At 33.5% G+C, this 24445-nt stretch overlaps 3 protein-coding genes across 3 annotated transcripts; 2 read left to right on the top strand and 1 right to left on the bottom strand.

The window, feature by feature from the left end:
• The first annotated feature begins 433 nt into the window (after positions 1-433).
• Positions 434-4239, top strand: LOC109818463 (luminal-binding protein 4). Its single transcript, XM_020383941.2, has 8 exons — positions 434-638; positions 1480-1747; positions 1836-2050; positions 2156-2398; positions 2507-2986; positions 3098-3252; positions 3384-3466; positions 3561-4239. The coding sequence occupies exons 1-8, from the start codon at positions 584-586 to the stop codon at positions 4057-4059; spliced, it is 1998 nt and encodes a 665-aa protein (XP_020239530.1). The 5' UTR covers positions 434-583; the 3' UTR covers positions 4060-4239.
• A 1613-nt stretch (positions 4240-5852) lies between these two features.
• LOC109818480 (carbon-nitrogen hydrolase family protein) lies at positions 5853-13031 on the bottom strand. The gene is made up of 13 exons (XM_020383959.3): positions 12686-13031; positions 12311-12616; positions 11458-11681; positions 11188-11291; positions 10943-11077; positions 10639-10807; positions 9983-10118; positions 8984-9122; positions 8529-8705; positions 8023-8190; positions 7317-7412; positions 6334-6462; positions 5853-6236 (listed from the first exon to the last, which is right to left on the bottom strand). Exons 1-13 carry the CDS (start codon positions 12877-12879, stop codon positions 6018-6020), a joined length of 2196 nt encoding a protein of 731 aa, XP_020239548.2. The 5' UTR covers positions 12880-13031; the 3' UTR covers positions 5853-6017.
• Positions 13032-14599: 1568 nt separating this feature from the next.
• Positions 14600-18501, top strand: LOC109818465 (luminal-binding protein 5). The gene is made up of 8 exons (XM_020383943.3): positions 14600-14727; positions 15699-15966; positions 16055-16269; positions 16377-16619; positions 16728-17207; positions 17325-17479; positions 17606-17688; positions 17782-18501. Exons 1-8 carry the CDS (start codon positions 14673-14675, stop codon positions 18284-18286), a joined length of 2004 nt encoding a protein of 667 aa, XP_020239532.1. The 5' UTR covers positions 14600-14672; the 3' UTR covers positions 18287-18501.
• Positions 18502-24445: the final 5944 nt, after the last annotated feature.

The following is a 24445-nucleotide window of genomic DNA, read 5'->3' as shown; positions in this document are numbered from 1 at the left end:
ATTATAATAATATAAAATTTAAAATATTTACTTTCAAACTAGAGTTTAATAATATAATTTATTTATTGTATAAAATAAAAAATTATCTTGTACATTACACCAATTGAAATACTAATTTTTAAACTATATAATTAAATTATTATTATCATAATAATATATAAAATTAAAACTATTTACTTGCAAACCAGAGTTTAATGATATAATAATTGCCAAATTGGTAAATCCGTAAATGGCAACACCTATAAGAATAACGAGAAGGTTGAAGATGAACGGTGCAGATGTCCCCAACACGAGAAAGAATACGATTGGCTGGAACAAGCAATAGCCGAATCCCAATTGGTCCACGTCATCACGAATGACATGTTCGAGCGTCAAGCCTTGGGTTCTGGAATAGACCTGGTTTCGGTAGACTCGGGCGGGCATGGCACGTTAGTCACACTACATAAACCCTCCGTGCCCCGTTCCATTCAAAAATAATTGCACCCTCTTTTCAACCTTCAACTTCCACTTAAACCATTCCAATCGTAACCCTCAACTCGTGCACAAGAGAAAGAGTTTGTGTCAGAGAGAGAGAGAGAGAGCAATGGCTGGCTCCTGGGCACGCCGTTCTCTGGTTGTTTTGGCCATTATTTCCTTCGGTAATTTTCGCACCCTATTAGATCTCATTGTCTATTTTTTAACTGCTTTTGTTTAAATTCGGAACTGCAAAATGTAACCAGATCTCGCTTTCTGTTAACTTTTTTCGATCTGTTATTTTTTCTTTCATTGATTGTGTACGGATCAGTGAGTGTAAAGATATCTTGTTTAGGATTTTGTGAATCGTGCTGTGATTAGTTATGCATTTCACTCACGTTCTTTGCCAACTCGTTAGTTTAAGGATCTTACATGTGTGAGTTAACTTATATGGCTTCATCATTTGCATTTGAGATTCGTTACCTGTGATTACTTCTCCTTGTTATTCGAAGGAGCGTTTTGTTGTTTTCTTACGTTGTTGATTAAGATTTTCACTGTTAAGTTGAGTGATTAGTGTTAGCTACTGGAAAGAAGTTTTGTTCCGTAGCGTTGCTTTAGATTTTAGCTGTCATTGCGTTTTTTTTTTTTTTTTTTTTTTTTTGCAAAGTATTGGCGTTTTCGTGTTTTGCGATTTGAACATGACATAGTGAAGTAATTTTTTTGGTTTCGCACCAATTTTCTAAGTCTTCGCCTCAGACTAATCTGGTTTGATTCGGCCAGGAGGTGACATCGTGAAGTAATTGAATACGTTAGTAAAAATATAAAGTAAAGAGCCATGATGGTGATTTTTTTGGATGAATTCATATATTTTTTGCATTATATCGTGTATTTTGCTAAATATTTATCTTTTGTTTATCGGGTATGTCATTTGTCAAGCACAATTGTATGCAAATGCTGAAATTAATTCCATTTTGACGAATTCCTGTGTTGTGAAAATGTAATTAACGTTGAAAATGTTTCGAACAGGATGTCTATTTGCAATTTCCATTGCAAAGGAGGAAGCCACCAAGTTGGGGACGGTCATTGGGATCGATCTTGGAACTACTTATTCCTGTGTTGGTGTTTACAAGAATGGCCATGTTGAAATCATAGCCAATGACCAAGGTAACCGTATCACCCCTTCGTGGGTTGCTTTCACCGACAGTGAGAGACTCATTGGGGAGGCTGCCAAGAATCAGGCAGCTGTCAACCCAGAAAGGACCATCTTTGATGTCAAGAGACTTATCGGAAGAAAGTAAGGGATCCTCAATTGTTTGAGCTAGTCTAGGATAATTTGAGTTGATATTAAAGGTGACTAACATGTATGATGTATACTATTGCAGGTTTGAAGATAAGGAAGTTCAAAGAGACATGAAGCTTGTTCCTTATAAGATTGTCAACAAGGATGGAAAGCCTTACATCCAGGTGAAAATAAAGGATGGTGAGAACAAGGTGTTCAGCCCTGAGGAAATCAGTGCCATGGTTCTGACTAAGATGAAGGAAACAGCCGAAGCATTCCTTGGGAAGAAAATTAATGATGCTGTGGTCACTGTCCCAGGTAATTGGAACAAATCATGACTATTTCTCCAGCAATCTTGATTTTTTCAATTGTACTTTTGTTTTTTTAATTCTAATTTCTCACGTTTTCCTTTCAAATGTACAGCTTACTTTAATGATGCTCAGAGGCAGGCCACCAAGGATGCTGGTGTCATTGCCGGTCTAAATGTTGCTAGAATTATTAATGAACCTACTGCTGCTGCCATTGCCTATGGATTGGACAAGAAAGGTGGCGAGAAGAACATTCTTGTTTTTGATCTTGGGGGTGGAACATTCGATGTCAGTATCTTGACAATTGATAATGGTGTTTTTGAGGTTCTTGCTACAAATGGTGATACTCATCTTGGAGGTGAGTGCTTTTATACTGTCACATAAGAGAATAAATGAAATTATATATGCTTTTCATAAAATTTTCCTTCTGTTGTTAATATCGAATATTTTTGTTTCCTCTTACTAGGTGAGGACTTTGATCAGAGAATAATGGAGTACTTCATTAAATTGATCAAGAAAAAGCATGGAAAGGATATTAGCAAGGACAACAGAGCCCTTGGCAAGCTGAGGAGAGAGGCTGAGCGGGCAAAGAGAGCTCTCAGCAGCCAGCACCAGGTCCGCGTGGAAATTGAGTCACTTTTTGATGGTGTTGATTTCTCTGAGCCACTCACCCGAGCTCGGTTTGAGGAGTTGAACAATGACTTGTTCCGGAAGACAATGGGACCTGTTAAGAAGGCCATGGATGATGCCGGATTACAGAAGAGTCAGATTGATGAGATTGTTCTTGTTGGTGGAAGCACAAGAATTCCAAAGGTACAACAGCTTTTGAAGGACTACTTTGATGGAAAGGAGCCAAACAAGGGTGTCAACCCTGATGAAGCAGTTGCCTATGGTGCTGCTGTGCAAGGAAGCATTTTGAGTGGAGAGGGTGGCGAAGAAACCAAAGGTACCATAGTCTGTAATCTAGCCTTTTAATTACTTGTCCAGAAGTCATAACTTTGCGAGTAGATTGCTAAGTATTACACTTTCTAATTGTTTTGTGGTTCTCTGGATCCAGATATCCTTCTCCTTGATGTGGCTCCCCTCACCCTTGGAATTGAAACCGTTGGTGGAGTGATGACAAAGTTGATTCCAAGAAACACTGTTATCCCTACCAAGAAATCTCAAGTGTTTACCACCTACCAGGACCAGCAGACTACTGTCTCTATTCAGGTATGGTACCATTAGTGGACTGCATTGAAGTGCTTGATACTCGTTTTTCCTCTAAATGCAAAATGCATGACTGTATAGTGGACTTTAATGGAGTTGCTTAATTCGATTTTTTTTTCTTTCTAAATACATAGGTTTTTGAAGGTGAGAGGAGTCTCACAAAGGATTGCCGTCTCCTTGGTAAATTTGATTTGTCTGGAATTCCTCCAGCTCCAAGGTTTGTTTCCTGTTTTCATGAAGCCAGTGTCCTTTCCAAACACTGCTCAATTGATGTTTGTAACTAATTGGTTTTCTATGTTGTAATTGAACAGGGGCACCCCTCAAATTGAAGTGACCTTTGAAGTTGATGCAAATGGTATCCTTAATGTTAAAGCAGAAGATAAGGGCACTGGTAAATCAGAAAAGATCACCATTACAAACGAAAAGGGGCGTTTGAGCCAGGAGGAAATTGAGCGTATGGTTCGTGAAGCAGAAGAGTTTGCCGAGGAAGACAAAAAGGTGAAGGAGAGGATTGATGCTCGCAACAGTCTGGAAACCTACGTATATAACATGAAAAACCAGATCAGTGACAAAGACAAGCTCGCTGACAAGTTGGAGTCAGATGAAAAGGACAAAATTGAGACTGCAGTGAAAGAAGCATTGGAATGGTTGGATGACAACCAGACTGTGGAGAAAGAAGAATACGAAGAGAAACTGAAAGAGGTGGAAGCCGTTTGCAACCCAATCATCTCTGCTGTGTATCAGAGATCAGGAGGAGCCCCAGGTGGTGCATCGGGCGAGGATGAAGATGATTCTCATGATGAGCTCTAGAGAGATTTTATTTGCTAGATATGAGAAACAGTAGGATAGTCCGAGTCTGTTAATTTTTCTGATAGCTGGGAATTAAAAATTCCCTTGCGCTTGCTTTTTTGGTGACCAAGATACTGTGAAATTATTACTTGTACTTTTTTTTTCTCTTTTTACTAGTATTACGAAACTTTTTCAGCTGTATGAGCTTGGTTTCACTTCTATTCTCTTAATGCTTCTCGCGTCTTTGAGCACTTTGAGCACTATCGGTTCAATTTAATCCACCTTGTAGAAATTAAGTTTTTAATTTATATATATATATATATATATATATTTTATAATTTAATTCTTAAAAACCTCACGGTCACGGTTATCAAAATTCTATTGACTGTTGTTTCTCATCGTGTATTGATATTTTATCTCAAGCTTGTGACATTCTCGCATGGTTACAAAAAAGCCGTTCATAAGTAGCAAGTCGTGATTTGAATTTAATCTGTCAATCTGTCTTAAGTGGAAATATTTATGAAATATGTATAGAAAGTAAATAGAGTTTAAAGATGGATGTATTCATGAAATTTGTTCTGATTTTTTTCTTCCTTCCAGGTAGGGATATAGTGCCATAATGTTTGTTTTACACTGGCCGCACCTCATGCCTTTCTACTCGGTAACAATGGTTATTGACAAGGGATACTATTATTGAAAGGGATTAGAAAAAGAAATGGATAACCTGGTATAAGTACCTTGTTCAATACAGAACAAGAACTTAATAATGGATGGTTTTGTTTGTAAATGCCCTAAACTGTTCTAAATTCATTGTTGTCAATTATGTTAGTCCATATTTGGTCAATCTCGAGAATGCGTTTTAAACTAGAAGTCAAGGATTTATGGTATATTGGTAATGAAATTCGTTGATTTCTTTTTTGAGAAAATTGCGATTTTATTCGAATTTGACATTTTGACTTTCTCGAATCATTTATAAGTCAAAATTTGTTTCTCCTAAATCTTGATGTATTTGAGGTGGTGCACAAATTCTTGTCCCAATCGATCACTTATATTACCTCATCTAATCTCAACAGACGATTTTGGAATAAAAAATAAATACTTTTGGGAAACTAAATTTTTCATAAGATAATTGAAGAAAATGGTTAAAAATTGGCATACAAAAATACTTGGTAGCAATATTTAACAAACAAATAATGATATTAATTTCTAAGAATTTAGTTATAAAATTATAAGAATCTTAAAGACTTACTGAAAATTCGTTAAATTTTTTTATTTAATTAAATTAGATAATAATAATAATAATAATGATAATAATATTAGGCTTTCCCAGTTGCATTCCTTTGACACATAATATCTTCCCATCATGTCAATTTTTCAGAAATGCAAAAAAGATGGATGTTAATGTATATGAATAATGATATACGTTTCGAAATCGTATTCTAAATCACGTTTCAAAAATTAAAATATTAATATTTTTTAAATAAATTTATTATAAAATAATTATTTAATTTAATGTTTTATAATTTAAATTATTATTTTAATCATTCAGAATGATTTTCGACACATAAGTTCTAAGATTCAATCATTTTTCTAATGTATATATAAAAAAAATGAGCAACTTATAGCAACACTTTTGTGTTAAAAATATTATGTCACATCGTCGTGTTCCTGGCTAATGGCTCTTGTCATATTCAATTTATACGAATATAACATCATCCCCTTTATAGTTTTTTTTTAATAATAAATTCTACAAATTTTTTTTGGTTTGCCATATTTACGATTTGAAAATCTTCCTCTCATATCGCACCATCGTCTTTCTCTTTCAAACACAGAAAAACATGATTAACATTAATTAAAAATATTTTTACAATGACATAATAAAAGCTGGGATGAAAGGTTGATGAATTTCATCAGTCCTCCTGCGTATGGAAATCTATAATTTATTTCTTTTGTTTTATTATCGGAGGGATTGATTTGAATTAAAATCCAACACTAGGATTGCCTGACCCAGCTGCAGCAACTCCCATCCCACCAACACCATCTGATGTAGCTGCCACTGTGTCATGGTTTCTTGAATCTTTAACATCTTTAACATCCAATTCACTTACAAGCTCATCAATTTTCCTAAATTGATATGGCCATCTTGCATTATATAGAAACTGCCGAAGATCAAATCTATTATCCTCTGGTGAATAACTCTACAAGATGAGTAAAAGGTTAACTTTCATTAGCCAACAAAGAATATAAGAATAAGCCAAAATCCTTGGGACATCAAGTCTGACTTCACATGCGTACCTCAGCATGGTAGGAAGGTGTCAAGACAGTCATTTTGTGTCGATTAATGGAATAATACTTGAAGAAGTGTTTTACTTTCTCAGCCACTTGTGATGGAGTCAATCTTGCACCCCATCTATAGCATAGATTCTACAACAGAAAATTACAAAAAAAACAACGGGTTATGACTGAATAGTGAAATTGGATAAAACATTAACTGTCTTGAGTCTCTTGACAGAAGTTTCTTTTCCTTGAGTTCATAATGCCATGTAGAGATATTATTCTTTCAGCTAAGCTTACCACTTCAATTGGAAGCATGGTAGTTTAGAAATCAATCTAATTGGACTTGAGATACATGGTATAGATTTCTTCTGGCGATTCTTTTAACTTAGATATCATGTAGTGTTTTTGTTTTTTTATTACTTGCCCTCCTAAAGCAAACCGTGCTATGTTTTAACCTTCAGTTGTAGATAGATATATTTTAATACTACAAGCATATATATCAAGTTAGTAAAAGCTACTTTGTTTTTATTCTTTTCATGAAATCTTTTAGAAATAAAAGCTCCCATCAAGAAATCATCTAAGATCTTAATAAAAGTAAACAATGTTAGCTTCAGGATGTTTGACAAGTCAAGCTTTTAAATTAAATCAAGATCCTGCATTGTGCTTTGATGCAAGTCCAGTTTTAGATAGGACACCAAAAGTTATTTTCAAGAAGTTTTTGGTCACGAAATGGTTTTGGTCTTTTAGAATAATGAAACCGCTTGCTCTCAAATGACTCGCAAGTAAATTAGCTATAGGCCTACAACCTGTAGGGTTTAACATTTCTTGGCTTAGTGTTATTCCACATTAGTTCTGGCCGAACAGATATTTATATTAAAAGATGGTCATGCATCCGACTACCACCTGTTTGATCTATCCCGTTCAACCACTATCAGATAAAAACATATCAAGTGAAAGGTTAAAGACATAATTAAGACAGGATGAAGAAGCATAAAATAAACCTGGAACATGGAAACTGGACCACAACGAAAGATTTTCCGTAGCCTTCCATAAACTGATAGTTCCTCGTAAGTCATTCCCATATCGACTTCATCAAGCTGTTCAACAAAGAATGAGCTATTTGATTATATATTTTTAAAACTTGATTATAAACAATTTACTAATGCATATATATAAAACCAAGTGCAGAAAAAGAACGACACAAAAGTCAAATATCCAACAAGCAAAAACTAATAAAGCACTGCAGATGTCATAAAATGCCTAAGGCTTTCTCTTGGCCCGCTTGGAGCCAATTCTTAGAGATAAGGACACTACGGTAAGATTATTTGTTAAGATTTCCTAGATACTTCTATAAGGAATCTTGCATAATTATCTAACAACTAACTTCTCCAGATAAAGTCAAGATATTTTCGCAGCATCATTATGAGCTGAGATTTAAGATCTTGCTCCAGTTAAATTGTCTTTTGTGCTCTGTCTGGGGTAGTTGACAATAATCTTTCACCTTGGTGCAAAAAAATAAAAAATAATGATTTGAATTCTGTATTGTTTATTGCTACCGCACCCCCTGCTGACTCACTTTAGGCAAAAATCCTACGTGTGTCAAAACATATACCAAATATAGTATTATACTTATATGCATTTGCAATTTAAACAACACAACTACAAGATCAGCACAGAGAAGTGTAACAGAAGTTATAGAACAGCTACCTGACTGTAATTAGAGCGTATAGGCTCCAGTTCAGCTGTGGGTGGAGCTGCTTCAATATCTGCCAAAGATGAGTAACCAAGATGGATGGCTGCCCATCGCAGGAATGTCCGAAGGTCCTGCTTACTTATGCTGCCAATAGGATTTATATCTGCTGAGCTGCAATCATACTGTACAAAGAGGTAAGCTCTGATAATTTAAGGTGAAACGGACCATAGACATGAGAAAATAATTGAGAAACAAAGGGTCCATTTTAAGAGAATATTTTCTATTTCCATTTCCTATTTTCATGAATAATTACAAAGCCACCTTATTCTCCCTTAGTTTCCTGCTTTCAAAGATTCAAATGTTTTTACAATTTTTTGCATAAATCTTTGTAATAAGAAAATAAATAAAAATAAGTTGACATTTTTGTAATAAGTGAAAACAAGAAATGGAAGAAAAACATTTTCTTCAATCAAACAGTCCCAAATAAAGAATGGCACAATCCAAAGCTAACTAGAGATACCTTCGTCAAGTAACCACGTAACCCTTCATCCACATTGGAGCTCCCCAAGACAAGATAAAACCCAGGTTTATTGTGAACCCAGGGCAAGAGTGATGCTAACATGAAAGCTAGCACCATTCTGATTCGAGCTTGAATGTTCTGCAAGCTTAAATTCTCAACATTAGATCCACCATCTACCTGCAGAAACAAAACCAAACAAAGAAATTATTTGCAGCTGCAATGTGATAGGAACTTAAATTATATAATACGCTACAAATCTTTAGTTAGGAGTGAAAAGTGGCATTCTCCATAAATAAGTTACATAGTTATTCCCCAGAAACATTCTGATATGGAGATCTATTGCAACATCAACATACTCATGTGGAAAAACCCATGTGTGACAGCATCATAGATTACAAAATTCTAGTGCTTGTCATTTATGATTGAGAGAATTCTCAAGATCATGCTTCATTTACCTTATACTGTGGTCGCTTTCCTGTAAGTGTTTGGAACAGTGACAAAAAAGCAGACACAACTACATCAATACTAACATCAAGGTGCCATGCACCAATTTCATCAGCCAGCAACTTGGCTCGCGACCTTGTCATTTCTGAACTGCAATGAGAGGTATTTTAGTGTTTCCATCAGATCTGATAAGAGTTTTTTTTAGTTCAAAACAAGTAATTTATTTGAATGTGTCATACTGCTTGTTATAAACTAATTGATACAATGAAATGATTTCACAATATAGAAAAACAAATCTTAGCATTGCTTCAGTCTCCCAGAATTTATGTTTTACACAACACAATAGTATAACTGTTCTGATTGCTAGAAGTTTCCAACAGTCCTCTCTCAACCTCATAATATCACGTGATTTAATAAATACTAGCATTAGGTCAGGTATCCATGATTACAGGAAGCACAAACATTTCAATATATTAGTTTTAGAAAAGGAAATCCATAAGCATACCAGTCAAACTTATGCTATATTGTTATTATGTTTCAACAAAAAAAAATAATCAGCTTTATTCAATGCCACCATAGAGCCCATTTGGGTAAAACTTCTCTAAAAACACTTTTAGAAGGAAAAATGAAATGAGCTAATTTGTAGAAAATCTCTCTTATTAACTTCTCCAAAATCTTATTTTTAACTTGTGCATATTAGTTTAAACTAGTTTTAACTTATGGAGAAATTTATTTTAATTTTTCTTCATATTTTCTCTCCTAGAAGTACTTTTAAAGAAGCTTATCCGAACATGCCTATAATATGAATTTAATTTGGGATGTTGAATGCTAAATGAAGTAAAATAAATAAGTATCAAAACCATAAATAATGTTCTAAAAAAATATAAAAAAATAAATGAGTGACTCCTCTCCTTATACAGATATTTATGGAGTATCAATGGAATATATAGACACTTGAAGATATACAGACAAATAGTGTAAAACAATAAAACCTGAAATGTATCACTTACCTGTTTTCAGATCCCATAAACACAGTATAGAATATTCGTTTAGCAAATTCTCTGCTGTCTGTAGGATACTGTCCATCCTTATAGTTTCCGATTCGAATTGCATCAGCTTTAACTTGCTCATCCCCATTTGCGATTTCTGCAGGCAAATTTGAAGCATTAGCCAATGATATCCAAAGTACAAATGTCACTAATTTCCCACCTTTGTCACATTGAAAAAATATGAAATGAAAAAAACAAAAGGAGAGACAAAATATTCAGTCTCAGTTTATTATTGGTCATCCTCTGACAGTTTAGTTTCTTACAAGTTGAACACTCTAAAGTTTGGTTATCATGGTCCATGCTCTATATTCAAGCAATTTAGCAGGATTTTCAAGAAGGAAGTATGAATATTTAGGTCCACTCCTCTATAACTAATTCAGCTAACAATCAACTATATTATGACCTCTTAACTATCCTTCCATGAGATCTTTATACAGTTCATACTGATCAGAAGCTAGATTAGTGGTCAGTGATCACTTGAACCATCCCAAAACAAGCTGGATGGCAAACACAAAAATATAAGTTCCCAATACTGTCACAAGTTGATCTGAATGATAAACTTTAAATTAAAGGTATAACTGAATTTAACAGAAATTTTTCATTGAATTTGAACTGACCTTTCACAACCAGCTGGCACATGCACCCAACAATTGCAGCGACAGAGGAACTGTCTGCTCCACCAGAAAGAGGAAGCAGAAAACCAGATGCTCCACTTCTTCTTAAGTAGTCCCATAACCAGCAACCAGGTCCAAATGCTATTTCCTCCTCAGGAGTGTGGTATTTTATCTGGAATAGATAAATCATATTCAACTTAGCAGCTTGGATCCCTGATTGATTGCATTAATGTTGTGAAAGGGGAATTCGAGATGTAATCAATTTTTAACTATCTGAAAGTTGCACTTAAAATGACAATAAACAAACCTTAAGCGGAAGAGAAAGGCGTATTTTAAGGTTAAAAGGAAGACAGAGACTGAAAGGTACTTCCACTGAAGGAACCTTCGTTTTACAACTTGCTTGCTCTTGAAAGCTACTTAAAGAACCTCTAAGGCTTGCAACCTACCCATAGACAAAATGAGTACAGGAATCAAAGCCAATCTCAATTATTGATAGTCTTAATGATTGTCAGACTGTGTACATTGATACATGGAATTTCATGCAATACATACCACATCTAGATCTATCTGAGCAAACACAACCTCAACATCCTTCAAAGAAAATTGTGAACCCTGAGCAACAACATCTCCATTTACCACAACACTGGCACAGCCATCTGTTGCAAAGACAAGATAAAATTATAGACAAATGAAAATAACTAGTATAAATGAAATCTAAACAGGCTAAAATGGAAGTCAAAACGCCCTAATACTAATCCAGCATATGCAATGGGAACAAATGTGAAAAGTACAAATATCATTCTAAGAGAAAAGTTTTTCTACCATAGTAAAGGCGACCACCATCACAGCCTTGCTGATTACTGTACATATAAACCCCTCCACGAGTATGAGTGGCATCTATAAAAGCACGAAGACGAACATCAAGCTTTCTAAGTTGGTGGTGACTTCCACTTGCATTCATAAACACTTCAACCCCATTCAATGCAAGCTCAGAATGAGGGGGAGTTGGAGTAAAAAGCTCTTCACAAACTTCAGCAGAAACAGCTCTAAGAAGGGGAAACACTTTATATTTAGCACTTGATAAACATCTAACCAAAACTTGGAAGCACCCAATAAATAAATCAAACACACACACAAAACACAACATTTGAAACGTAATTCTTAGGTGGATTAAAGAATGAACAGGCATGCCAATCAACTAGTCACCGCATGGATGCAATGGTAATGAGTACGTCAACTTTAAAACACAAGAGAATAACCCATATCCAGCAATTGTAAATTAGTTACACGCATAATATAAAAGAAGAAAGAACCTATTATCTGCTTAATATCAGGATTTGTCATTAACCAGCGATACATCATAACTTCAAAATCATATATGTAATTTTATTGAACATGGAAGGGACATCCATAACTTTTAATTAACAATAAAAAAAAAACACAAAACCAAGTCAACAAATAGTGCATGTAATAAAAGAAGAGAAGGTTTTAGGATATCATTCAATCACAAATTATCATGTAGAATAAGTTTGTTAACTTTTACAATGACTATTTGAAAATTCATATCTAGCATTATTTCTGAATGGTTGATTATGTAAAAACACATGCTAACAGTGCAGAGTTATTAAACTCAAACTAAATTAAGCACAACCATAGTTAGTGAATTTTAACTTACGTATCCTGAAACTTAACGAACCCATAACCGAATGGAACTGAATTTTGGCCTATTGCCTGAGAAATATCATGGGGCAACTGAAAATCCTCAAGTTGATCCCTCTGCTTCCAAGCAGTGAACCATCGAAGTTCTCTATAATTGCCATCGTTGGCAAGACACATCTTGGGTCGTATCATGATAATCCTCCGATTCAGACACAGAACCTGACAATTGTACCTCTCCGAACCTCTGATAACAGGCATGCCGAAGCTACACATAATGCCATCAGTCCAATCTCCAAGCAGTATATCCTTCAAGCACTCCCATCTGCAACGAAGAAACCAATTCACAGTTCCCTTAAAATCACACACTCAAAGAAAAGAATAAGAAACTTACGAATGGTTAACTGTGTCGAGCTCTAAGAAGTGGTCTTCGCAGCCATAACCGGGAATCTCGAGTTCGGGTCCGAGCCTGAGGACTGCGCCGGCTCGTTTGGCCGTGGCTATGGACTCTTTGATTTGCTTAGCGTTGCAATCGAAGTCCATGGCCCATTGGTTGAGATTGCATGTGGCAACCTTCAAGAGCCTCATCGTGATTTTGGTTTCGGTGTCGCAGGTTATGAAGTTGCTCTGTGGGAGGTGAAAAATGCGTGGGGCTTTTTAAACTGTGCTATTGGCTTTGATTCCACGAAGTTACGATGAAAATTATGGGTTGGGTTGGGTTCGTTCTTTCGATTCATTTTTCTCTCCCGGACCCTTGGACGGGTTCTATTCTCGTGCTTTCCCTCTCGGCACGTGTTCGACTTCCACCCGTGTCAAATGGGACGCTTTGATTTTAATTATCACGTGAGAACGAGGGCGCCATCCACCGCTTTTTTTATTTTTTCCGTTGATTTTTAGTTGAAAAAGTTTTGATTTAAAATTTTCTCTATAATTATAAATTGTTTTCTATATAAAATAACCATTGAGTAAATACAAGTATAAAATACGTTTGTGTTACATGTGGTTCTTGATTGGAGTATACGCAAGTTTTGAAAAACATTTGTACCTCCTCTATATATATATATATATATATATATGTATATATATAACAAACAACTGTTTTTATTAAAAATATTTTTAAGTTTTTTTTATATGATAAAGTTTATAAGAATTATTTTTAATTATTATTTATTTCAATTTTATGAGACGCCAACTTTTCTAATATCATTTAACACTTTACAAAATTTTGTGAATATTTTATTACTCAAATGGAAGGGTGAGTTAATAAAAAAAATAAAGACTTAAGTGAAAAAGTCAATTAGTCAACGTTATAGTTTATTTATTGATTTGTCATACTTGGTGAAATTTATGAATTATTAAATTTTTTTTAATATAAAGATTAGTCAATTTTATAGTCTCTTTATTTTTATAAGACTTAAGACTATGAACTATTAAATGAAGTAATTTTATCAAAAATTATTTTTGAAGTCATTTAATTTATCTATCTATATATATATATATCATACCATATATGGAAAATATTTTTACATACATATTTAGGACAGAGGCAAAAACTTGATTTGAGGAAATCAATTTTTTCTAATAATTATATATAAATATTATAATATCATAAATAATTTATTATTACTTATATATATATATTTATCTTTTTTCTATCATATTATTTGTAAATATTCTCACATATATTTCTTTTTTTTATAAATATAATCTAACATGATAATTTTCATGTCTCAATTTATAATATTTTTTATATAAAATTTAAGGGGATTAATATTTTTAAAGTTTGTGGTACATTTTTAAAAAATGGAGAGACCATAATCCCTTTAGGTCTCTTTTCTCTCCACCCCTGTTCATATTATATGATAACATTAAATATTATATTAACATTTTGTTTCGGGTCTATTAAAAATAATCAATAATAAAAGATAATTTTATATTATAATTTAAATTAGTTATTATTAATATAAAATATATTTATTTTTAAATATAAAATTGATGTATTGATATTAATTATATAATTAGAATCACATAAAGTTTTATGTTAAATCTGGATGGTGTGAATGTAATTTCGATGCATAATTTTTTTAAAAAAGATACTCATTTATTACAAAATTTAATGGTATAAAAGTAATGATTTGTATTTGACTAAATTTCTAATTTTGATAAAATTAGTGAATAATGAGAGGGTCTTGAGACGTGAGGTGTCTTTAAGCAAAAGGACCAATTTTATTGGCCTAAGCAATCCTTTCTGGACTCGCGATTGGTCCACGTCAGCACCTGTGACATACTCGAACTTTCGAGGGGGCTTTATAAATGGCGCCGGGGAGTCGTGAACTCGTCCATCGAAGAAGGAAGAAACCAAAGAAGAAAAAGGTGACGCCATGGCTCGCTCCTTCTCACGCGGGTCTCTGCTTCCTCTCGCCATCGTTTCCTTAGGTAACTCACCGTTAGATCTCATTCTTATCGCCTCCATAATGTTGCAGATCTCACTCACCGTGATTCCTTTTAACCTTGTTCGTGCTTGCTTGGATCTCCTATTTTCATGGATCTGATGAGATCTTAAACCTACTTGCTTAACGTTCTCATAACTGCATTCCATATTGATTTGAACTCGTTTTTAGTGTCACTGAGTTTAATTTATGAGCTTGTTTCTCTCGCTATCTGCAATCTGCATCTTAGAAACTCGTTGATAATGATTAGTTGTATTTTGATCTGCGTAGTTAATGTGTATATTCGTTTTTTATCTAATTTCTCAACAACGCATGTTACATAAACCTTTTCCGTGCTTAGAGTAGTTATAGGTTTTAAAAATGGTTCTGAGTTGCAATTTTCGGCAACGAAACTGCTAGCGTGATCGCAATTGAAAACGTTGGAGTAGGCATATAATTTGTGCAATAGTAAATCAATTGCACGCATATTAATTTAGTTTCTCGTATTGTAATGCAATTGCAAACAGCTATTTAATATTTATTATCTTTTGTCACACATCACTCGTTTTTTTTTTTAATGATGCATGCAGCATGCTTCTTATGTTACTAATGACAACACTTTTTTTCCGTTTACGTTTGTCTGTCACGCCTCCAAGTAATTATTTTCTTTCTTTTAGAATAAGATTTGACTCCTCCTCTATAATTGATCATGGCATGTTAATTGCAAATGAGAGAATCGATAACTGATATTTGAACACATTCATGATTATTATGCATGTTCGTGTAAATCTGACCATTGATTTTATCAGCAGGATTGAGATTATTTATTTTGTTCTTTAAAGTTAGTTGTTCATATAGGAGTCGGAGCCTACTCCATTAATAATGCCTTTTGTAGAATGCAATTATGTGATTCAGTTTGTCATTAATTTAACTACTTTGAGTTTACTTTGTAATTAACATCGAGATTATTCATCGCAGGATGTCTGTTTGCAATTTCCATTGCAAAGGAGGAAGCCACCAAGTTGGGGACGGTCATTGGGATTGATCTTGGAACTACTTATTCCTGTGTTGGTGTTTACAAGAATGGCCATGTTGAAATCATAGCCAATGACCAAGGTAACCGTATCACCCCTTCATGGGTTGCTTTCACCGACAGTGAGAGACTCATTGGGGAGGCTGCCAAGAATCAGGCAGCTGTCAACCCAGAAAGGACCATCTTTGATGTCAAGAGACTTATCGGAAGAAAGTAAGGCATCCTCAATTGTTTGAGCTAGTCTAGGATAATTTGAGTTGATGTTAAAGGTGACTAACATGTATGATGTATACTATTGCAGGTTTGAAGATAAGGAAGTTCAAAGAGACATGAAGCTTGTTCCTTATAAGATTGTCAACAAGGATGGAAAGCCTTACATCCAGGTGAAAATAAAGGATGGTGAGAACAAGGTGTTCAGCCCTGAGGAAATCAGTGCCATGGTTCTGACTAAGATGAAGGAAACAGCCGAAGCATTCCTTGGGAAGAAAATTAATGATGCTGTGGTCACTGTCCCAGGTAACTGGAACAAATCATGACTATTTCTCCAGCAATCATGATTTTTATTTCATTGTGCTTTTGTTTTTTTAATTCTAATTTCTCACATTTTCCTTTCAAATGTACAGCTTACTTTAATGATGCTCAGAGGCAGGCCACCAAGGATGCTGGTGTCATTGCTGGCCTGAACGTTGCTAGAATTATTAATGAACCTACTGCTGCTGCCATTGCGTATGGATTGGACAAGAAAGGTGGCGAGAAGAACATTCTTGTTTTTGATCTTGGAGGTGGAACATTTGATGTCAGTATCTTGACAATTGATAATGGTGTTTTTGAGGTTCTTGCTACAAACGGTGATACTCACCTTGGAGGTGAGTACTTTTATACATACGCACAAGAGAATAAATGAAATTATGTATGCCTTCCATAAAATTGTCCTTCTGTTGTTGATGTCGGCTATTTTTGTTTCCTCTTACTAGGTGAGGACTTTGATCAGAGAATAATGGAGTACTTCATTAAATTGATCAAGAAAAAGCATGGAAAGGATATTAGCAAGGACAACAGAGCCCTTGGCAAGCTAAGGAGAGAGGCTGAGCGGGCAAAGAGAGCTCTCAGCAGCCAGCACCAGGTCCGCGTGGAAATTGAGTCACTTTTTGATGGTGTTGATTTCTCTGAGCCACTCACCCGAGCTCGGTTTGAGGAGTTGAACAATGACTTGTTCCGGAAGACAATGGGACCTGTGAAGAAGGCCATGGACGATGCGGGATTACAGAAGAGTCAGATTGATGAGATTGTTCTTGTTGGTGGAAGCACCAGAATTCCAAAGGTACAACAGCTTTTGAAGGACTACTTTGATGGCAAGGAGCCCAACAAGGGTGTCAACCCTGATGAAGCAGTTGCTTATGGTGCTGCAGTGCAAGGAAGCATTTTGAGTGGAGAGGGTGGTGAAGAAACCAAAGGTACCATTGTCTGTAATATGGCTTTGTAGTTACTTGTCCAGAAGTCATAACTATTATTTTGCAAGTAGATTGCTAAGCGTTACACTTTCTAATGGTTTAATGGCACTCTTGATCCAGATATCCTTCTCCTTGATGTTGCTCCCCTCACCCTTGGAATTGAAACTGTTGGTGGAGTGATGACAAAGTTGATTCCCAGAAACACTGTTATCCCTACCAAGAAATCTCAGGTGTTTACCACCTACCAGGACCAGCAGACTACTGTCTCCATTCAGGTATGGTTGTATAATTCGATTGCATTAAAGTGCATGATGCTCGTTTTTGCTTCTAAAACCAAAATACACGACTGTATAGAGGACTTTTTTGGGGTTGACTTGAATTCGATGCCTTTTCTTAATTAGGTTTTTGAAGGTGAGAGGAGTCTCACAAAGGATTGCCGTCTGCTTGGAAAATTTGATCTGTCTGGAATTCCTCCAGCTCCAAGGTTTGTTTCCTCCTTTCATAATGCAGTGTCCTCTCCCAATATTTCTCAATTGATGTTCGTAACTTATTGGTATTTTACCTGGTAATTGAACAGGGGTACCCCTCAAATTGAAGTGACCTTTGAAGTTGATGCAAATGGCATCTTGAATGTCAAGGCAGAAGACAAGGGCACTGGCAAATCAGAAAAGATCACCATTACAAACGAAAAGGGACGTCTGAGCCAGGAGGAAATTGAGCGTATGGTTCGTGAAGCAGAAGAGTTTGCCGAGGAAGACAAAAAGGTCAAGGAAAGGATTGATACTCGCAACAGTCTTGAAACCTACGTATACAACATGAAAAACCAGGTCAGTGATAAGGACAAGCTCGCAGACAAGTTGGAGGCAGATGAGAAGGAGAAAATTGAAACGGCAGTGAAAGAAGCATTGGAATGGCTAGATGACAATCAGACTGTGGAGAAAGAAGAATACGAAGAGAAACTGAAAGAGGTGGAAGCTGTTTGCAACCCGATCATCACTGCTGTCTATCAGAGAACTGGTGGAGCCCCAGGTGGTGGTGCATCAGGCGATGGCGAAGACGACGATTCTCATGACGAGCTCTAGGGTTGTTAGCTCAAACTTGGGTTGTGCTCCTCCTTAAGCAGGAGCGAGGAATGATGAGTGGTAGAGTAGGTTAAGCGGAGCCTTAAGATTTTTATGACAGGTTAAAGTTAAGAAATGCTTCTCCACATCTTGTATTTTTGATGCCGAAATTACATTAAAGATAAACAATTTGTTTTAGGATGGCTAGTTTTTCGATAATACGTCAGCTTTCTTCAGCTTTTTGAGCCTCATTCGTCAGTGTTATGCATGGGATTAACTTCTTTCATCGTGACACATTTAAAATAGAATTTGTAGTTCAACTTATTATACACATTAAACGTGCATAAGCTTACTTTTGGATTCACGTATCACCTACGTTAAAAAGACGTAGTGTGATTTTAAGTAATTGTTTATGTATTTAGTAAACTTGGTGCTTTTATTTAGAAGAAAAAAATAAGCACACCAAATGAATCTTGCAAATAGATTTTGTAGATGTTTGGTAATTTATCTTGTGGAATAAATAGCTAATTTCTATTGGTTTTTGAAGAAAGCTAAGAAATAATATTCTTTAAAGAAGAAAAAAAAAACAATTCAACCCACCCAAGCGTTGACAGAAGGACATGGAAGATAAACACGTCATGTATTATAAGTTTCCAGATTATATTATATTCAAATTCACAAAAATACCCATTACCCAACAAATTAATGATCAAATTGCCTTTTCACCGAATGCTCGACAGTATCTACTAGAAAACTCAGGTGTCAGTTATGATCATAAACACCTCTCTATCCAACCTTCCGGAGACGAAATGCCTTTTGGTACATCTTTTCTGTCATGTATGTTTACTCTCAAAGAACTCCATATTTATGAGCTCACATTTATTTAAGACCTTTTGCAAACCTATCATCCATCGTTGTAAAGAATACCCCTCTCTGATGTTTAAAAGATAATAAAACCATTAGAATCTCCAATTAACACTCATGATTACCTCATTTTCTTCCTAATACCTACAAGGTATTCCCCTAAGATCCCTTACATGGAGTTAGTTGGGATAACGTATATCTTGGAGTTGATCCAAAATTTATTACCTAGGGATACTTTAATTGTAACACATCGAGGCATAGACCATAAAAACTGGAAACAATAACCGCTCGGTATATTAACTACCTCTTTTGAAAGCCACAAGAGAATACTCCTCTTTGTCCCAAATTGTTTTAGAATTTAAGAAAAAAATATAAAATAATATCAAATCAAGATTCTTCCAATTAGCATATGCATATGTCGAAGCCTTCTTCTGCTCGTAAAACACCTCACATTCTAGGTTGGGATAGAAAGTTATATAAACACTATCATTATTAACCGATAAACCAAAATGAAGCAATAACAAGAAGTGACATAAATTGGAACCAAAGATGTCTTAGCAACCATCTCTTCTATTCTATCCCATATTTTCCGGTATTCTGTGTCTAACATTTGACTACACCTTTCCTTAATATGAAGATTTGTTGTGCACTAAGGGAGTTATCACATATATACATACGTCTCCACATTGGTGAGATATTGTCCGCTTTGGGCTCAAGCCCTCATGGTTTTGCTTTTGGATATCACTCAAAAGGCCTCTCAACCAATGGAGACAACTGTGTGTATATAAACTCATGTCCATCCTCTTATTTGAACGATATGAGACTTTGCTTGCATCCCAACAAGATCAACTCTTCCTTTATTTGGATTTCGTGGTTTTGAGTCTTGTAAGAACCTTATTCGATCAAAAGTTATAACTTCCACGTGCATGGTTGTCCTAATGATGTGGGTGTATAAAAATATATCAATTAAAGGATTAATTAACTTTTTCAAAATCTTGCTCACAATATTACTAATTTTAGTCACATGAATTTTTTTTAGAAGACATTTATTTCAAGGTATGATATTATATTCTACAAAATCATATTCTCATAAATATTATTGTTCGAAATGTTATTTTTAGTGATATTTATAAATGAGTTTGGTAGAATTTTAACATTTCTAGGAATAATGTTAAAATTTAAATTAATTAAAAAATTAAAATAAATTTTTTTGAATGATTGAGTTAAAATATGACATCCCACATATTCACAGGAATACAACTTTTTCATCCTCCACCATGAGAATAAAAATGAAGAAAATAATATTGTAATTACTTTCTTGGAAATAAATAACACTAAAATATTTTTCCAAAACTCCATATAAACATGAGAGGATGACATTCCAAGGTTCATATTCTCGATAATGAATTTTTAATCAGTGAAACAATCACACCCTTAGGTGAGACATTCGCATTAGTCGAAGAATCCATGTGTTTCTTATTTGGATATTTTTAGACAAGTCGTAAGTTAATGTGAGACCTTTTTAGACTTTTACCTTCTTTGACCTACTACAATTATTTTGTGGTTGATGTAGTGAAAGAAGGAGAAAAATAAAAAGAATCAAGTAGAGAGAGTGATAGATGTTATATGTGATATGATTGAAAATACAGTAGAAGATAAAGAGGAAAATGATGTGATAATAAATTGTAAAAGAATAATATGTATATATAATTCGATGACCTTACATCAATCTCGACTTCTAGAATTATCTAAATCATTGTATTCATTTCCCTTTGATTGTTTCCCAAAATTCCTCCCACCTTCATTGTTTCTTTTAATAATGATTGTTCTATTTTCTTCAAATTGTTTTGAGGATTTTCTCTTTTTAAACAATGATCCAATCACCAATTTGTTAATGACATCATATATGTTGTCATCACTCTAGGGTTTGCATGTGACATCTTATCCTTCTCCCAACTACCATCCTTTGCAATCGTTTATGATGATATTGTCTTTCTTAGAGGTTGTCCATTCTTCTCCAAACAGACTTTTGTTGTGTGACCATACAATCCACATCTTTTACACAAAAGGAGAAGTTTTCATGTTTTACATGAAATCATATGATTACAAAACATGACTAGTTACAAGTTGATTCAAATAAATTCACATGTTCATGCAAGCAAACATTCCCCTTGAGGCATACATGGTCTTGATGTCAAGACACTTTCATCATAATATTCCAACCCTAGGATTATGAAATATCTTTAAATCAAAGTATTGTCAATACTCGCATCACAAGATACAAAATCAAGAACTCAAGGCTTAACTCTAAAGTAGTGATCAAATATCATTTATGAATCTCACCCAACAACATTCTAATTACAAACAAATTTGAAATTTACCATGTTGAAAGCATGACATGTTTCCACCATATCAACTCCTTTTGCCTCTCTTTCATCGTGAAAAAACTCAACGATTTTCCAACAACATCACAATAATCACATCTTTTCAAGACAACCTAATATAAGAGTAATGTCTTAAGCATACCTCAAATTGAAGGAATTGTAATGATGTGAGACTAGTGTCCAAATTTAGGGGACAAAATTATCTATAACCTGTTTCCATACATCTTGGATGAATTGTTCACAAGTTATCCATGATGAGCATCACGATTATGGCACACTACAACACCCCATTTTGTGATTTGTGTTCTAATTATAATGAATTTGAATGTTTTTAATGTCATTAGGTTTAAAAAGACTTTTCAGAGTGTTTTGGTAAGTCCTTAACTAGGAGAAACCTCAAAAAGGGCAATGGATTAGCAACAAAAGCAATTGTCTTCTTCTTACAAATTTAAATGTTCGTTTTTCTTTATCTTGCTTCCATCATGGTTATACTTGTCCATTATTTTTTATAGGATTGGATATAGTCCCTTATTGTTTTCAACAAATTTATAATATTTTTCTATATGCAAGGTTTGTACTCTTATCTTTGATTTTTTTTTTTATTGAGCTGAATTATACAAATTGTTTGATCAATTATTTGTACAACCTTGGAAATTTTAGGAAATAACCGAAAGGTGAACTTAAATGTTGGACTTATGGAAAAAGAACTTTCTTTGATAAGCTGAAAAAGAACTTAAACTAAAAAAGAACTTAAACTTTAAATCTTTAAAGTAAATTTAATTTCTTTTGTGATCAAATAAATCAATAAAGATCATAACGAGTCTAATTAAACATAACTACCATATAAGTAGTATTATGAGTTAATTCAACTATACACATCTTTATGTTTGAAAATGGGACGTGAGGTTTATTAGGTTTATCCGCCTTCAAAATTATAATCAATCAAAACATGTAGATAATAAAAGTTAATCCACTATTTTTCATTGGGTGAAACCCAATCCCATGAGTTATTAGTATTGAATTCGTTTTAATTGATATTCTTGTATTTATGCTTGTTCTTAATCTTTGTTTTTTTACTCTGAATCAATCATTTTTTTTATTAATTATTCTTTCTCAGTTTATCCTTATAAACCTCAATATAACTAAACCCTAAATTTTGAGGGAAGGGTGGAAGATGTATTTCCAAGATTGATTGTCGTCGATATTAAAATAGTATTTGATTAGGAGAAATTATACTCCACAAACACAAAATAGTCATTATTAATGGTTAGCTTTGCAAACAACAAGTGTGTATGTATGTGTATATACATATTAATTATATTATAAATATATGTAATTATATTTTGTGACCATTGATGCATGAATATCATTTATACAGTTTGTTTCATAAAGTAATATTTTTTAAAAAAATTCTTAATTTTGTAATTAATTAGTTTATGCATAAATGTTATATATAATCTGAACGTGATGTTTTTAAATTTGATTTTTTTATTATTAATATAAATTTGAATGCATTGAGCATTAAAATTATATGATAATTTATCTTTTACAATATGATGTAATTAATATTATATTCTTGTGCTTAGGGTTTGATTTGCAAGTTTATATGTATTGTCTTTGATTTCAAATATAAGTAAAAGAAAAATATTATATTTGTTTGTCTCACGTATAAATAACTTTTAATTAATTATACTCTATTTAATGATATTATTTTTTAAAATATTTCTATATTTAATTGGGATTGTACTTCTAATGATCCATTTTATTATTCTTGATATCAAGTTTAAATGAATAATAATTTAGGCAAATAAATTAGTATTTAAATGAGATTAGTAAAATTTAATGATGTTAACTTTCTTGATTAATGTAAATTATTATTATTTTTTAATTCAAAATCTGAAAGAGTATAAAAAATATTTATTGAGAGAAATTAACCTCTTAAATAAATTTTATTATTATCGGATTAGTCTCAGTTGACAAATACCTTGAGTTCACCCAAAAAAAATATAACTAATACCACATAAGAAAAGGTATTTATATTTTACATTAAAGAAAAATAATATGTATATAAAATAATATTTATTTAGAGAAATTGACCTCTTAAATGTATTTTATTATCGGATTACTTTCTGTTGACAAATTACTATGAGTTCATCCCCAAAAATGTAACTAATACCATGTAAAAAAGAAGTGTGGAAGAAAACATAAGCGTGAAAAAAAAAATTGCCTACACTTAAAACCTCCCTTAATAAAAATCAATTCTTTCTCTTATTTTCTTTTAAAACACAAACATAATTAAAATAAAACCACAAGATAAAATACATACTTTTCAAAGTAGACTTAATTAAATAATTAATTAAAGCACATATAATATAATAAAACATCTCCACTATTTTTTATAAGTCCCTTAATTAATTAATTTTTTTTATTAATTTATTTATAAAACTTGGAGTGTTACATGAAAACCTAGTATATCCCTATTGGAACAACTGTCTCTCAAGATAAGCCTCTTAATATTTTTCGTTGAAAAAAAAAATTCACCTCTAATATTTGACACACTAAATTTATTTGTTTTTAGTTTCTTATATAACTTTCTCTAATACTTATCAATTTGATCCATACATTTTTTTTTTGTATTATTGTGCCCGATCTCCACCTATATTGATATTGAGCCTTATTTTCTATATTTTTTCCAAATGAATCGATCTTAAACTTCTCACCATTTTTTCTCTTCTCTTGAGTTTAATCAACTTAAAATTAAATATTAATTTTTTTGTTGATCATTTGACTTACTATTTTAACAATCTAATTCATGAGACTTTTGCTAAAAGTTGAAGGGGTTTAATAACCTTGGTGTAAAAATATTGTAAATGTTTACAAATTTATCATTTATGGTGATTTATGATTGGATAATCATGTAAAACTATTGTAT

The sequence above is a fragment of the Cajanus cajan genome, chromosome 2, assembly GCF_000230855.2.
Source record: "Cajanus cajan strain Asha chromosome 2, NIPB_CcT2T_4, whole genome shotgun sequence".
NCBI classification, from domain to species: Eukaryota; Viridiplantae; Streptophyta; class Magnoliopsida; order Fabales; family Fabaceae; genus Cajanus; species Cajanus cajan.
This window is presented reverse-complemented; position numbering and strand designations above follow the sequence as displayed.

Bases quoted from the DNA above. Each gene is read 5' to 3' on its own strand.
- LOC109818463 (XM_020383941.2), top strand. From the start codon at position 584: ATGGCTGGCTCCTGGGCACGCCGTTCTCTGGTTGTTTTGGCCATTATT. The intron at 3,253-3,383 runs GTATGGTACCAT...CTAAATACATAG, and splicing joins AGACTACTGTCTCTATTCAG to GTTTTTGAAGGTGAGAGGAG. The intron at 3,467-3,560 runs GTTTGTTTCCTG...GTAATTGAACAG, and splicing joins GGAATTCCTCCAGCTCCAAG to GGGCACCCCTCAAATTGAAG.
- LOC109818480 (XM_020383959.3), bottom strand. From the start codon at position 12,879: ATGAGGCTCTTGAAGGTTGCCACATGCAATCTCAACCAATGGGCCATG. The intron at 10,808-10,942 runs GTTTGTTTATTG...TATCTATTCCAG, and splicing joins GCCTTTCTCTTCCGCTTAAG to ATAAAATACCACACTCCTGA. The intron at 8,191-8,528 runs GTATCTCTAGTT...CTCTTTGTACAG, and splicing joins TACGTGGTTACTTGACGAAG to TATGATTGCAGCTCAGCAGA.
- LOC109818465 (XM_020383943.3), top strand. From the start codon at position 14,673: ATGGCTCGCTCCTTCTCACGCGGGTCTCTGCTTCCTCTCGCCATCGTT. The intron at 15,967-16,054 runs GTAAGGCATCCT...ATACTATTGCAG, and splicing joins AAGAGACTTATCGGAAGAAA to GTTTGAAGATAAGGAAGTTC. The intron at 17,689-17,781 runs GTTTGTTTCCTC...GTAATTGAACAG, and splicing joins GGAATTCCTCCAGCTCCAAG to GGGTACCCCTCAAATTGAAG.